The sequence below is a fragment of the Anopheles nili genome, chromosome 2 (assembly GCF_943737925.1).
Source record: "Anopheles nili chromosome 2, idAnoNiliSN_F5_01, whole genome shotgun sequence".
NCBI classification, from domain to species: domain Eukaryota; kingdom Metazoa; phylum Arthropoda; class Insecta; order Diptera; family Culicidae; genus Anopheles; species Anopheles nili.
In genome coordinates, this window is record NC_071291.1 from 16270113 (window position 1) to 16282956 (window position 12844).

At 46.5% G+C, this 12844-nt stretch overlaps 2 protein-coding genes across 2 annotated transcripts; one reads left to right on the forward strand and one right to left on the reverse strand.

Moving 5' to 3' along the window:
- Positions 1-10855: 10855 nt before the first annotated feature.
- Positions 10856-11604, forward strand: LOC128720001 (probable 39S ribosomal protein L49, mitochondrial). The gene is made up of 2 exons (XM_053813647.1): positions 10856-11023; positions 11092-11604. The coding sequence occupies exons 1-2, from the start codon at positions 10934-10936 to the stop codon at positions 11557-11559; spliced, it is 558 nt and encodes a 185-aa protein (XP_053669622.1). The 5' UTR covers positions 10856-10933; the 3' UTR covers positions 11560-11604.
- Positions 11605-11884: 280 nt separating this feature from the next.
- LOC128720184 (breast cancer metastasis-suppressor 1-like protein) lies at positions 11885-12840 on the reverse strand. Its single transcript, XM_053813838.1, has 3 exons — positions 12548-12840; positions 12221-12465; positions 11885-12151 (listed from the first exon to the last, which is right to left on the reverse strand). Exons 1-3 carry the CDS (start codon positions 12744-12746, stop codon positions 11885-11887), a joined length of 711 nt encoding a protein of 236 aa, XP_053669813.1. The 5' UTR covers positions 12747-12840.
- Positions 12841-12844: the final 4 nt, after the last annotated feature.

The window sequence follows — 12844 nt, forward strand, 5'->3', positions numbered from 1 at the left end:
AGCTTTTCCGCGGCCGAGTAAGAGTCACGTCAACAGATTCCCCTCCGTGGAGCTTGGCAGCAATTATGCTGCTGTTGATCCGAAAACAGGCTGCATTTTTAATGAGCGGTCGGGCTTGCGTGGGCTCCGAATAAAGTCGTTGATAATGGCCGCTGTTCACTGGTGGAATCTTCGCCCCCCGGAATTTGCCACTGGGTCTGCACCGTTGATTAAGCAACCGGAAAATAAATATTTACTCGAAATTCTCGGGCGCTGTTTTTCGCGCTTCATACGGTCGTGAAAGCACGCCGTGGGGGTGTGCAGTAAATTATCTTGTAAGCTAACATGCTGTCGAGCTGCTGTTTTTTTTTCATGTTTGTTGGTCAGGTGCTAATTCTGCAAAAATATTGTATTTAAATCTTCAACCTTTGAAATGTAAACAAAAATACACATTTTCAAATGCTACATCCAATTGTTAAAGCAACGGTATTATCCATATCATGGCCTACTTTTCTTGTAAGGAAACAAAGGATACCAAACGATCGTCCTGCCTATCGGGTTGCACTGCCCCAGTGGCACTCGTTTTAAGGACATGCAAACACGGCCATCATTGTTATGACCACTCCTGCAGCCGGTCCATTTGATTGCCATTTGTCACGGCTAGTTATCGGTGCGATGGGCTGCGGTCGCTTTTGCTAATTTCCACCGATCATCGCTCGACACCAGCGGGACGCACATTTCTGTTTCGCACCCCCACGAAATACGCTTTTAAGTGCCGGTTGACGGTGGCATTGGTGGAAAATTTATAATTACTACACCAGATGAGCAATTAAGATTTGGTTTGCTTTATCTGTCGCTACCAGATTTCCCAGCATCCGAGACCAAGAACCCCCGTCTTCCCAATCCACTGCCAAGGATCCTTGGTTAGTGACAGATAAAAATGGGGGCTTGGCAAAGAAAAAACCTCGAAATCGACCCACACAAAAAATGATCCGTCCTGGTGCAGGGGATGATAAAAAAATATCAAATATTCCATCCGTACCACAGCGCAGGGATGGAGATTTTTCAGCTCCATCCAACACACTCGCATTTGGCACCGTCTAGCGGCCAAGGACGCGGGCACGCAGATAGCAGGATCCAAATTTCTTTTAAAGTATTTTTCTCCCTCCGACGAGCGCTCCGAGTTTGCCCTTAGCCATCTTGAAGACGCACCGATGCTAGAGCGCTTTTTCCTTCACCGGTTATTGCTACCCGGCTCAACTTTTTTTTCTCCCTCGAGGTCTAAGGACCTCTTTTTTTGGACTGTTCGCTTTCTTTGGGACTCCCGTCAGCCGACAATTCTACGCAATTTGCATAATATTATCTCGTTTTTCGTTCGCCACGCGCTCGCATCGTTTGGGATAGGTTTTTCTGATATCCCTCTTTCTCTCTCACACACACTTTTTTGTCAGCCTCAGGGCTCCCGGCCAACCCGGTCCTTACAGCTGACCATTAGTCCTCGACGGTAGCCTGCGAGCGACGCTCCTTGCCAAGGGTCCTGCGACGCGCCCGGTTTCGTCAAATTTATTCGTATTTTTATGCGCCGCTTGCGCTCGAACGCGGGCCAGCTTCCGTGGCGGGTGCGATTTGCTTTTCAATTTCCATTTGCTAGATGACATTTCCGACCGGTGGCGGGCAGCTTTATGGCCGCCTCGAGCGCTCGTTGCCTGCGTGCCTGCGACGGTGAAAAGCTAGTGCGGCGGGGAAAAATTCTTCAGCTCGTCGAAGCGGTATACTACTTGAAATCGTTCGGCTTGGCAGACACTTGTCCTGCGCCATGAAGTCCTTCGGTGGGGTGTCGCTCGAATTGATTGTTTTTAATGGTGCAATCGGTTTCAAACGTGACCGGGGCTGAGAGACAGCTTTTCTTTAGCAACGTTAATGGTGGAGCGTTGTGGCAAAAAAAAACAGCATATTGTGAAAAATTTTATTAGTCTTCTAATCTCCCGGGTGCGTCACGGTCATGCTAAATGTTCGAAATGGAAATTAAATCGGCTTTCTTCGATTCATCTAATCGCATTTGACTCGAGAATGTTATGGCAATGCATTACAACCTTCAATATGTCCTCACAAAATATATTTTAATGATTTGTTTTATTTTTATTTCTGCTTTTATATACGATGCTTCATGCAATTTATAACAAATTATTCATTTTTAGTTAGTTGGTATATTTGAAGAAATCCTTTTAGCGCATTTATTTACAATCTGTTGTTGAGTATTTTTGATTTTCTATCTAACTTCTAAAGTTGATATCTCCATGGACCCTCGCTAAAAAGGCACCTTTCACACTCAATAATCATAAAACAGACCATTAACGATAAACTTTTTCCCGCTTTTTCATCGCAAAGCCGCATTCCAAACCGATTCATATTTTCCCCTCCACGCGCATATGTTTTCCGGAAATAATAACACGGACGCTCCTGATCAGCACAATCTCTGCTGTGTTGTCCTTCCCACCATTATTCCTCGAATCCAATGAAATCGAACATTTGCTTTCTCATGCCGTTCATCGTCAATATTATTGCTTTCTGATCCTGCCACCTCTTACGCCGAGTCGATACTCAGCGAAAACTTTCTGCTGCCCTTTTGATGTGGTCCCCTTCCGGGCGCGGTTTAATATGATTTTTGATGAATGTAGCGAAATCATCTTCAGCCGAATTGGGAAAGTTTCCGCTGCGTGTTTGCGTTCTTTTTCTCGAGCGAGCAAGCTCGTCTGCCCTGCAAGTGCTTCCTCGCCATCTGTCCTCACCGGGGAAAGGCGCTTAAAAGTAGCCGGCGATATTCGATCTGGCTGGTGATCGCGGTACCAGGACGCCAAGGGATGGGAATCGAAAAAAAACAGACGAAACAAAACGACAACATTTACTTTTGCTCGACGGTTTGATCGGATCACTTGGAAAGGTAAACACGGCCACACGAGCAGCCCATCGAGGGCGGAATGCTCGCCTTCCTAAAAGCTGCAGCAATAAGACAACCCCGGCGAGAGACTGACGACGTCGACAAGGACGACAAAACGTAACAGATAGCGCGCGAGGTCCCCAGCGGGAAGTTTCCGAAGTCTTTTCCACGCAATAATACGAACTGCAAACACTGATTGCCGACTTATCAGGGGGCTGTTTATTTTCGTTCCGGTTTCTGGCGAGTCGGCTTTGGGTCTCGGTTTGAAGTTTTGCATTTCTTTTATACGCCCTCGATCCCTGGTGGGCCGGTCCCGTCAGCCGGTAACAACCCCGCCCTGGCGCACGGAACAGGTCTAGGAAGGAAGGCCTTCCGAAGAGCATGCCTCGTTAGCATGTGCTTTTTAATCGGAGCTGCGTTTGATCTTTTCTTGTGGAAAGGCGTTTAGATAAAATGGAAGCTTCCGGGAAACATAATCATTTTGTTTTTAGTAAATTAATTGAAGACGATCTCATTTCACGCTTTTGACAGCTCTCAACATCTGACAGCACATTGACATCTCGACAACGGCTGGTTTCCGCATTTGTTTTACGATAAAACAAAGCATGAACCCCTGCGGAAAGCTTTATCCATGCCGTTTACCCGAAAAAAGTGCACTACAAACGATGCAAAAACACGCGTCCAGTTTATTTAACCTCGCCAGGGGAGCGACAAAAGGTGAACACACCAACATTAACCGACCCTCGTTGCAAAATCCTCACAAACCGGCGTAAACACCAAAACACGTATCCAATAAGTCACCCATGAATCATTTCTCGCCGGTAGGCATTCGGGCCCACCCGCGGGCGCCAGCGCAGGTTTCTTTTGGGGCGCTTTCACTTTCACCCTTACCTGAAATCCCCATACATGCGCAAACACTTTGCTTTCGGGGCTTCCGGGTGGAATCCGTGGCGTGGTTTAGGGTGGGGCACGGGGTTGCACTTAAAATTTATAGCCCCGTCGAGTATAAATTTACTCCCTCCGGAATAAAGCGGCGTTTTTGTGCGGTGGACGGTTGAAGGAAGCAGGAAAAAAACCCGTTGGGGATGCAAAAAAAGCCGTTCCTTCGCAACGGTGGAAAATAAAATGTCTGCCCGTTTTGTGTACATTCTATTAGCTTCGGCTAGTGTGACAGCGAGGAGTACACCGGTGGCACAAAGCATCGAGACAGACAAACCGGTTGAGTACTCAGATTGCGAGGGAACACCGTTAAAAGAGGTGGAAAATGTGTAGCAAACATAAAGGACGCCTTATTCCTGCCCAAAATTCACCAACCAACGAAGACATGGCGCACTTCGAGCTCGAGAAATTTCGAGAAGCTTTCACGAATGGCTCTCAAAAGCCCTCTACTACGATCTTGAAGCATGTGTATCCATTCAAGGAAAGGCAAAAAATTTAAACCAGCCAAGCCTTTCCGGGGTTTGTAGCTCCACACCGCGAGCAGGTCCTTTCGGGGACCTCTCCCCCACAAACTCACGACGACAAGCGGCGTACAAGTTTGCGGGAGAGTCAAAACCAAATCCTCGCAATTACGCCAACAGCACGCCGTGCGTCCCGGAAGGGCCAATCCCGCTAGATCCCTTTGGCATGCAACGCGTCGTCATGGTTGCTCATAAAATATTCTCTTCCCTGCGGTGGATCCCGGCCCCGGTCTTCCGTTCTGGCCAGGACCCCACGAGACAACCCGGGGCTTGATTTATCGCCATGGTCCTGCGCGCAGTCATGGTTCGGGAGAGCGAACCGGGAAAAAAAAATTATACCACCGGCGATATACATCATATCACCCGAACGCGAGGGAAAGTTCATCCTGACCAAGGCCCTGGACGGAATCGCCAGAACCACGGCCAGGACGAAACCGGCACCGTTGGAGGTTTGCACATAATTCAGCTGACTTCTGTGACCCTGTAATGGTAACGATGACAATATGTTAATTTTCCCCTCGAAATTTCCGGTGCAACTCCCACTCCACCCGCTTGGAAAAAAAAGGAACGCGTAGGGCTGCGGAACCAGGTTCAGTTGGCTGCTGATGCGGTTGATTTGATTCTTGATTTTTTTGGTCTCCACCGAAAACGCGCCATGCAAATTGAGGCGCGCGAGCTTCGATGAGTTATGAGCTCGGTTGAGACCACAATTAGAGTGCAATCGGTGGGTCGGGTGGCGAATTTGTGGGTGTTAATCATGAGATGAAGCCCCCAGCGAAAATGTTGCGTGATTAGTTGCGGCCGAACATTTCACTTTCACGGTGGAAACGTGCAGTTTCTAATCAAGCGAAAAATTATAATCAGATGGTTGTTGAACGAAATAGTTTCGATTTTGAGCGTGCTGGAAATGTCCACTCCACTCGATTGTCGACTATTATTGGGATTAGAACCTCACATTGCACGACCCACGGTCCGAGTTGCTAGTTCCAGCGACTGATCGCAGCATGGAAAGGGAAATGCAGCATACAAAAAAAGAGTTGCGCTCCAGTAAAACACTAGCCCGGATTAACATTTCTCCCCGTGGGCGGATGCAGCCTCTCGCCGGTCAGCGTTGGAATGCAAATTGTGCCATTAAAATTCTGCCAGCGTGGAAAGTGCTATCTGATTTTCCAGCCCCCTTCTACCTCAGCGACCTGATTCTGGGGTTCGAGCCACTCACCGTGCCACCGCGTCTCGTGGCGAAAGCCTAGGAGAGCAACAAATTAACTTGATTGTTGTTGTTGACACAATAGCGACGCTTGGAAGTTGGGCGCTATGTGATAGTTTAAACAGCATCTGGGTGGTGCTGAATGCTGCGAGGAATATATAATTCATGGTGGCGTTTTTTGGTTGCTTTTACATCGTGCAATTGTGTCTAAAACCGAGCTTCGGCCATGAGAGTTGCTGGGAAAATGGTTCTTTGACATAAAGGGGTGCAGAATATAGGCAAGGTATTAGGTGTTCTAGAATCATTTTCGTATACAATAGCTTGAAAAAATCGTAAGCTTTTCATTCTTCATACCCAGCCAAGCTTTTCTGTTATTTTGATGCTTTCGATTTGCTGTTTATTAATTTCTTTACTTACTTCTAACTTGAAAGAACAAGCTTCAGTCTTCCAACAACGATTTCTGCTTAGCATATTAAAGAAAACGGGCAATGAATACTGCTGGGCCAACGGCACTTTTGCTTCCTTTGTAATCGATCCCAAACCATCGGCCGCGGAGGGGTTAATTGCATTATCTAATTCAATTAAATTCACGAAGCACACCTTTACTGGCACAAGACAGCGCCTCCGCGACAAAGTCGTTGAACAATGGTATTTGAAACAACCATCTTTTAACTTAATCAATGATGGTTCACCTCCTTTAGAAAGTTTTTAAAGATGATGTTAAGGTGGATGTGGTTTTGACCACATTCTAATGCGTCTTTAACGAACTAAACGGCTGTTGCCGGAATGTAACACACCGTTCCATAATGGTAAGAATTACCAAATACTTCCTTATTGACCGCTATCGACCGAATGCTAAGCGAAGAACAATCAATTAAAATCATATTAACTCCAGGACATTCGACAAACCGGATGTGGACGAGGTTTAGCGAAAACCGTGTGCCTTACAGCAATGGTTGTGGTTTTAGAAACCACTAAACTAGCGACCTTTTGCAGAGATTGCCTGCTAGACCGGAAACTTTCGCCCGAAGAAACCCCTATCGAATAGTTTTAATTACGTCTTGGCGGAACTTTCACAACTGCTCGGTGTGCACGGTGGTTTCCGTAGGTTTAATTAGCTTGCAAAGAGCAACCAGTCCCACAAATTAGCTGATTGATAGCGTTGATCCAACTGGGAGGAATAAAAGAAAACATTCGCCTAATTCAAATAAAAACAAAAAACATGAAAAGCAAACTGCATAAAGTATTGCACCTTGCAGAATGTGACGTTTCTTCGTGTTAAGGAAATAAATTAAACGCCAAAAAGTGCAGAAAACACGACTGAGTACAGTGTGATTAATATAATTTATTCATCCCTGGTCGCCGCACCTCGCTTAGAAGCACACGCACGCGGTTAAAAGTGCTGCCGGCGTGCTTCGTAATTACGCCAACCGCGCTCAAAAAAGGCACGTAAACATGAACGCTTTCACCGTCGCATCGGGCACCAAAATTGCGCCATCTTCCTGCCAGGAATCGGTTCGAGTGCGGCCACAAGCAGATTCGATCCATTTCTAACATTTTCCAGTTACCCGTCCGGGCGCCCCTGTACCGGAAGGTTACCGCAGACGGCGGCGATGACACCCCAGCACAAAATTTATCCCAAAATGCGGCGGCGTAGGGTGGTGCTCGTGCCACCGAAAGGACGCCGGGAAAATCCCGTACGCCTCGTCTAGCGCGGCGCTAGCCTATGTACTGCGTACGCGGTGACGCGCTTGGGTCGGGTTTTTACATAGCCGGTTTGGGTGATTTTGGACGAAGGGCGCACGAATGACGCAGTTGCTCTTTCGATTGCATCCCGGTGCGGTGCCTGGGGTTGGTGGAAGTGGATTTTTTAGTCCCTTCGTCCATTTCCACCCGTTGCAAATCGGGCCCCTGGCAGGGACGCACGCATGTACGCCGGAGTACATAGAGAAGCAACAAGAAAGCAATTAAAGGATATTGCGTGCTGCAGCGGTCCTGTGGGAAGTGTGTGGGATTCGTGCGGAAGGAAACTCAAATACTATCAAGCGAAAGGATAGCGGCAGATAAATTATCCCACTCGGGGTTGCCACGGCGCGGATTGCTTCGATTGTCGGCTGAATTCGTCTTGTTGCGCGCATTTAGTTTTCCGCTTCGCGCCTTTTCTATGGCAACCGGAGGAAAGCTACCCAAACCGTTTTTTTGTTGTTGTTGTTGCTGTTGTTAAGGACATGCTTTAAAATAATGAAATAATCCATCGCCCGAAGGCACAGCAACCGAAACATGACGGATGGAAACCTTTCGCGATTTCAGTAGGTTTCACGCTTTTGCTCTGTCTCGCGTTTTAGTAAACGGATTACCTCGAAGGATTCGGACAAAAATAGAATGCTTTTCGATTGCGTCCCTTTTTTGACAACTGAACGACAAAAGCAGGGATGTTTTTTTTCCACATAAATTTTTACTCCTCATTTCACTACACGCTCTTTCCGAGTGAGAGCGCGTGAGTCGGCATGAGCATTTCTTGGGTTTTGGAGCATCAAAAAAAAAGGAAACTTTTGCAGCATATCCACGCTCCTGGCTGGCGCGTGTGACGAACGGGGTGGGAGTCCTTTTCCCAGAAACAGATGCGTATAGCGTTTTATTTTTATTCTCGTTTTCCAATCCATCCCCGCCGACCGGTCCGGGGCCAGGACGAAGTGGATAAGTGCGAGCCCGTTGTATCGCTTGCCGTTTTGTTTGATTTCGATCGGCGCTCGCGCGTTGTTGCTGGCGAGACTTCAAGGATCGAGTTACCGAACCGAAGAAGAACCACTCCATGGGGAGGAGGAAATATTCATAAAACGCAGTTGAATGACGCAGTCGAGGACGAGTGTGTGGGTGTATGTGTGTGGTGGATGTTTTTTTTTCTTCTTTTTTCCCTACGCCGCAACCGTATTGTGTGTCGTCGTTTGGAGCTAATGCTGCACGAAAACGTAGTAAAAATTTAACCGATTTTCCTGCTTCGCAGCAGACCTTCGATGTTGGCCTCGAGCTTTATATGGCTCACTTTCGTTTGTTCGTGCGCTTATTATTTGTCCGCTCTCAATCCGCCAATATTTGTACATAATATTCCACGAGACGAGCTTTTTGAGTGGTTTAGGTTTCGTTTCGTTATGGCATTAGAAGGTTTCTCGCTTGCCCAATTAGTCGTTTCTAAGAGTTCTCGTGTGTTTTTGAGGATGACTAGCTAATTTACAATGTTCAAACCGTCTAAAATCATCCATTACATAAGGCAGTTGTGCACGTTAAAACAACCAGCACTAGCCAGCAAAACTGCCTCGACAACGCGCTTAGTCAGAATTATCGATTCGTGTGCTTGAACTTTTGATTGCGCTGAGTTGTTTTACTCGAATGTATTTGTAAAAAGGTCAAATAAAACCCCCTCTGCACTCCGCACACGATAGAGTCGTCCTATTTACTGGCGTGCTGATAAGCTTTAACTCACTCATGAGGTGTGTGTTTGTGTTCTCAACCTAGTTGAGTGAGGAAGCACGCCTTTTGGGGCCTTAATTAGATAAGCATAATTACAAAACGCCCCATTCACACGGAGCCACCTCGAAACCAATCGCAGCCCGGTGCATGATCGGAGCTTTGGATGGAGCTCGACCAAGCTTCACGGGTTTCAATTACATTCGCTCGTGATGTGCAGCTCCATTAGGGACACAGGCACGTCCGGTTCCGCTTCGTCAGGCCTCCCCAGGCTTCGCTGATTAATGATGGGAGATAATAAAATAACTGATACATAAAGGGATTTGCCTCGTGACAGCACGTATCCGCCGCCTCCAAATGGGAGGAGAAAGCTGCGTGTCTGGCTCGAGCTGGCACACACCGTACGATTTACGATAAAAATCGATACCGTTGGCCCTTGCTGGGGAAATGTGTAAGCACTGGTGGAGAAGGTTTCTCGAAGCTTTCGCCGACGAGCGGTTGCCGAAACCGTTGCGAAAAGACGCCGGCTAAGACGAGAGCTTGCCGCTTTCGTACATTATGTACCAGCTATTTTGGGACGGCTCGTGTCCTTGCCAGAAGAACGACTGCAGAGGGAAGGCGGTAAAAACTCATCGAAATGTATTTTTCTTCACCAGCCCCACTCGGCGTGCTGCAGGAAAAATTGAATATGTGCGATCTGCTTTCCAGCTGTCCGGTGGAAAAAGCTCGAGCTTTTTTTATGTACTCGCTTCGACTAGCAACATCTTGCGCGGAAAACGTATATACCACGGTTATCTTCACTTGCCAATCAGGCTCCCGAAATGAAGACACCAAAGACAGTCGGGCATCGCGGTGCTTGAGTTTTGTGGCGCTCTTTGGACGGAAAAACTCCATCCTAAATTTGCCCCCCTCTTTGCCTAATGTGCCGAACGGTCGGGAAAAAGTGATGCCCAACCTCGAGGGCAAAACCGCGACAAGCTGACAATGGCGCTGATGGTTAGCGTCAAATCTATTGGAAAGATAAATTGCTGACTGGCAAATGTCGTTCTCATTGTTTATTTATAAGGCGCCGTTAGAACAGCGAATCGTCGCGGATATAATTTGTACTGTGGAGGTGCCATCGACGGGAAGAAGGAAGATGTCGGATCATCAGACGACGCTCATTAAAATTGAAACCGTCAGAGCCAAACGATTGTTTGGCCATTTTAGAAGAAACAAAATCTATGATGTGCGGTACTGAGCTATATTTTCCTCAAGGACGGTTAGTTTGGGTAACATTGCTTGTTTAAGTATGTTGCCAACGTTTAACAAGAAATATGAATGATCTTACACAGGCACTATTATTTGTTGGAAAAGTGTTCTTCTTCAATAGATTGCAAGCACTTAAACTGATGTCATTTTATGAACATATGCCACATATGCCATTTTATGAACACCACAAATTATCAACAATTTCATCAACAAAAACGGTCAATTCAAATCATAGATTTTTTCCCATCGTGCCTTATATTTTCGAAACGAGCACGTCCACTCGAACGCGACACGAACAAGTGATTTTATGTGATATTTTAATTTATTATTATTTTAGCAAAAGAAAATGTTAAAGAGATTTTTAAGCAAATATGGCTTTTGTACATTATGTACTACGACTTTATGTAACTATTGAATATAAATGAAATAATTTCATCATATTATGCTACTATGGCAAGCTATAGCTCGTTTCGCTGAGCTCGAGCGCACATCAATCACGTTCCTTGCATTGACAACATAATATTTACAAGGCGTAATTGTGCATTTTCTTACCGAAATACTAACATTTCGGAAATCGGAGATTCGTTAATAAATTTGTAACTTACCTACAAAAAGCCAAACCTTTTTCTCACGATGGCTCTTCGCATGGTGTGCTGCAAAGCATTCAATATAAAACCATTAGTATCGTTCAGTAATCCGCAGCAGTTTACGAAACAGCTACCGGTACATCATATGGAGGAAACATGAGGCAATATTCGTTGTAGTAACAGAGTTCTCTTTTCCAATTGTAGATTACCGCAGCTACCGCCATTCGATGGTCCTCGTTTCGTTCATCGGAACCAGTCGGTGATTTAGCTCAGTTCCCAGAAGTTGAAGTTGTACGGAATCCTCCGGAGTGGAAATTCGTCGAGAGGCTACTGGCCCCGCGTACTGTTCCAAAACCTGTACCTAAAGAAAACTATCCATCTGGGTGGAAGCCAGCAAATCCGAAGCCCGGTTTGAAGTACGTTGTGCTACGAACAAAAAATCACATGCTGCCGGTGTACTTGCGGCGTTCCTATCGCGGACAGCGTCGGATAACAGCAGTGCGGCACGTCGAAGGAGACATTTGGCAGTTGGAGGCGGAGTTGCGATACCTGATCGAGAAACAGCTTAACCGGCCAATTATCACGAGAGTTAATGAAATGTCGCGACAGTTGGAGCTGAAAGGCGACCACGTTGCGTTTGTGGAAAAGTTCTTACTTGACAAAGGAATGTAAGATGAGCTAGGAGACAAGTTTGTAAAATACAGTACATAGCTTAGAGATCATAAGCGACCAGCGCGAAGTTTGACTTGGGAGATTCGGATATTGAGAAAAATTAGAAGCCCAATGGCTAAGTCATTTTGTTTATCTTCGCTTAAAAACATTCATTATCGTTCGTTTGAAGTCAAATTGGTTCACGTAAACTGGCATAGAAAATGAATGTACACACAAATTGGGCATCGAAAGTCTTGACAATTTCCAATGCAACCGAGGAGTCACGTTATTGCAGAAACTTACATCCTACTTTAAACAATTGAGTGGATTCTCACTATAATAAATATCAGGTAGCGGCAGCCGTCGACCGTTTCAGGGCTTTTCTTATCGATGTCCAGTCTTCTACGATCTCTTCCTCGCGCAACATGTACACGATGTAAGGTCCTGATACGGTCACCGCCTTCTTGCGTCCCGGACCGCGTACCTTTGCCGTTCTCGTATTGGTGCCCCAGTCCGCCCAGGATATGTCTACATTATGGCGATCTTCGTCCAACCGGCGAATTTTCTCCATCAGTTCCTCGCAAATAACATCCATGGCGAGATTTTGCTCACTCTAAAGGAATCGGAAAATCAATTACTTTCTGATTGTAGTTCGCTCGCCACGACCCACTGTCTAACTTACATCAAAATGCTGGTACGATGCTTGGTGTTCACCATCAAACTTGTTCTTGGTGTTGTCCACTCGGTATTGCTTCATGACCTGCGCTACCTCCTTCCGGCTGTCCATATTGTCCAAGAGCCGTTGCAGCGGGGATAGATATTCCTGCGATCGGCCACTGCGGATTTCCTGGAGCTGTTTGTCGACCTGATCCAGGCGCTCTTTATACAGTTGTTCTTTTAGGATCGAGAATTGTTTCTCAAGGCTCGCTGCACAAGTAAATTACAATTGATTACAGAACATTCACGGGCATCGATGCCAAAGGCGGTAGTCCTTGCATGGAGCACATACTTAGATTATCCTGGCAATTGTTGCGTCGACGGTCACATTCTCCTTCGGACATTTCAGAAGAATCATCGGAATCGGGTTCGTCCGCTTCTTCCGCGCTGGAGTCGTGATCCTGCCCATGACTAGATCCTGAATGTTCCGATTCCGCCCCCGACATGTCGCCGTCCCCGTCACTGTCGCCATCGTTCTTCACTGGTGGCATGATGCGTTGCTACCCAGAAAATGCGTTAAGCAGCGAAAACGCAAGGTCGTCCTCACGAAAAGGTAAAAATCGTATAAATCTCACGCAAGAAGTAGTTG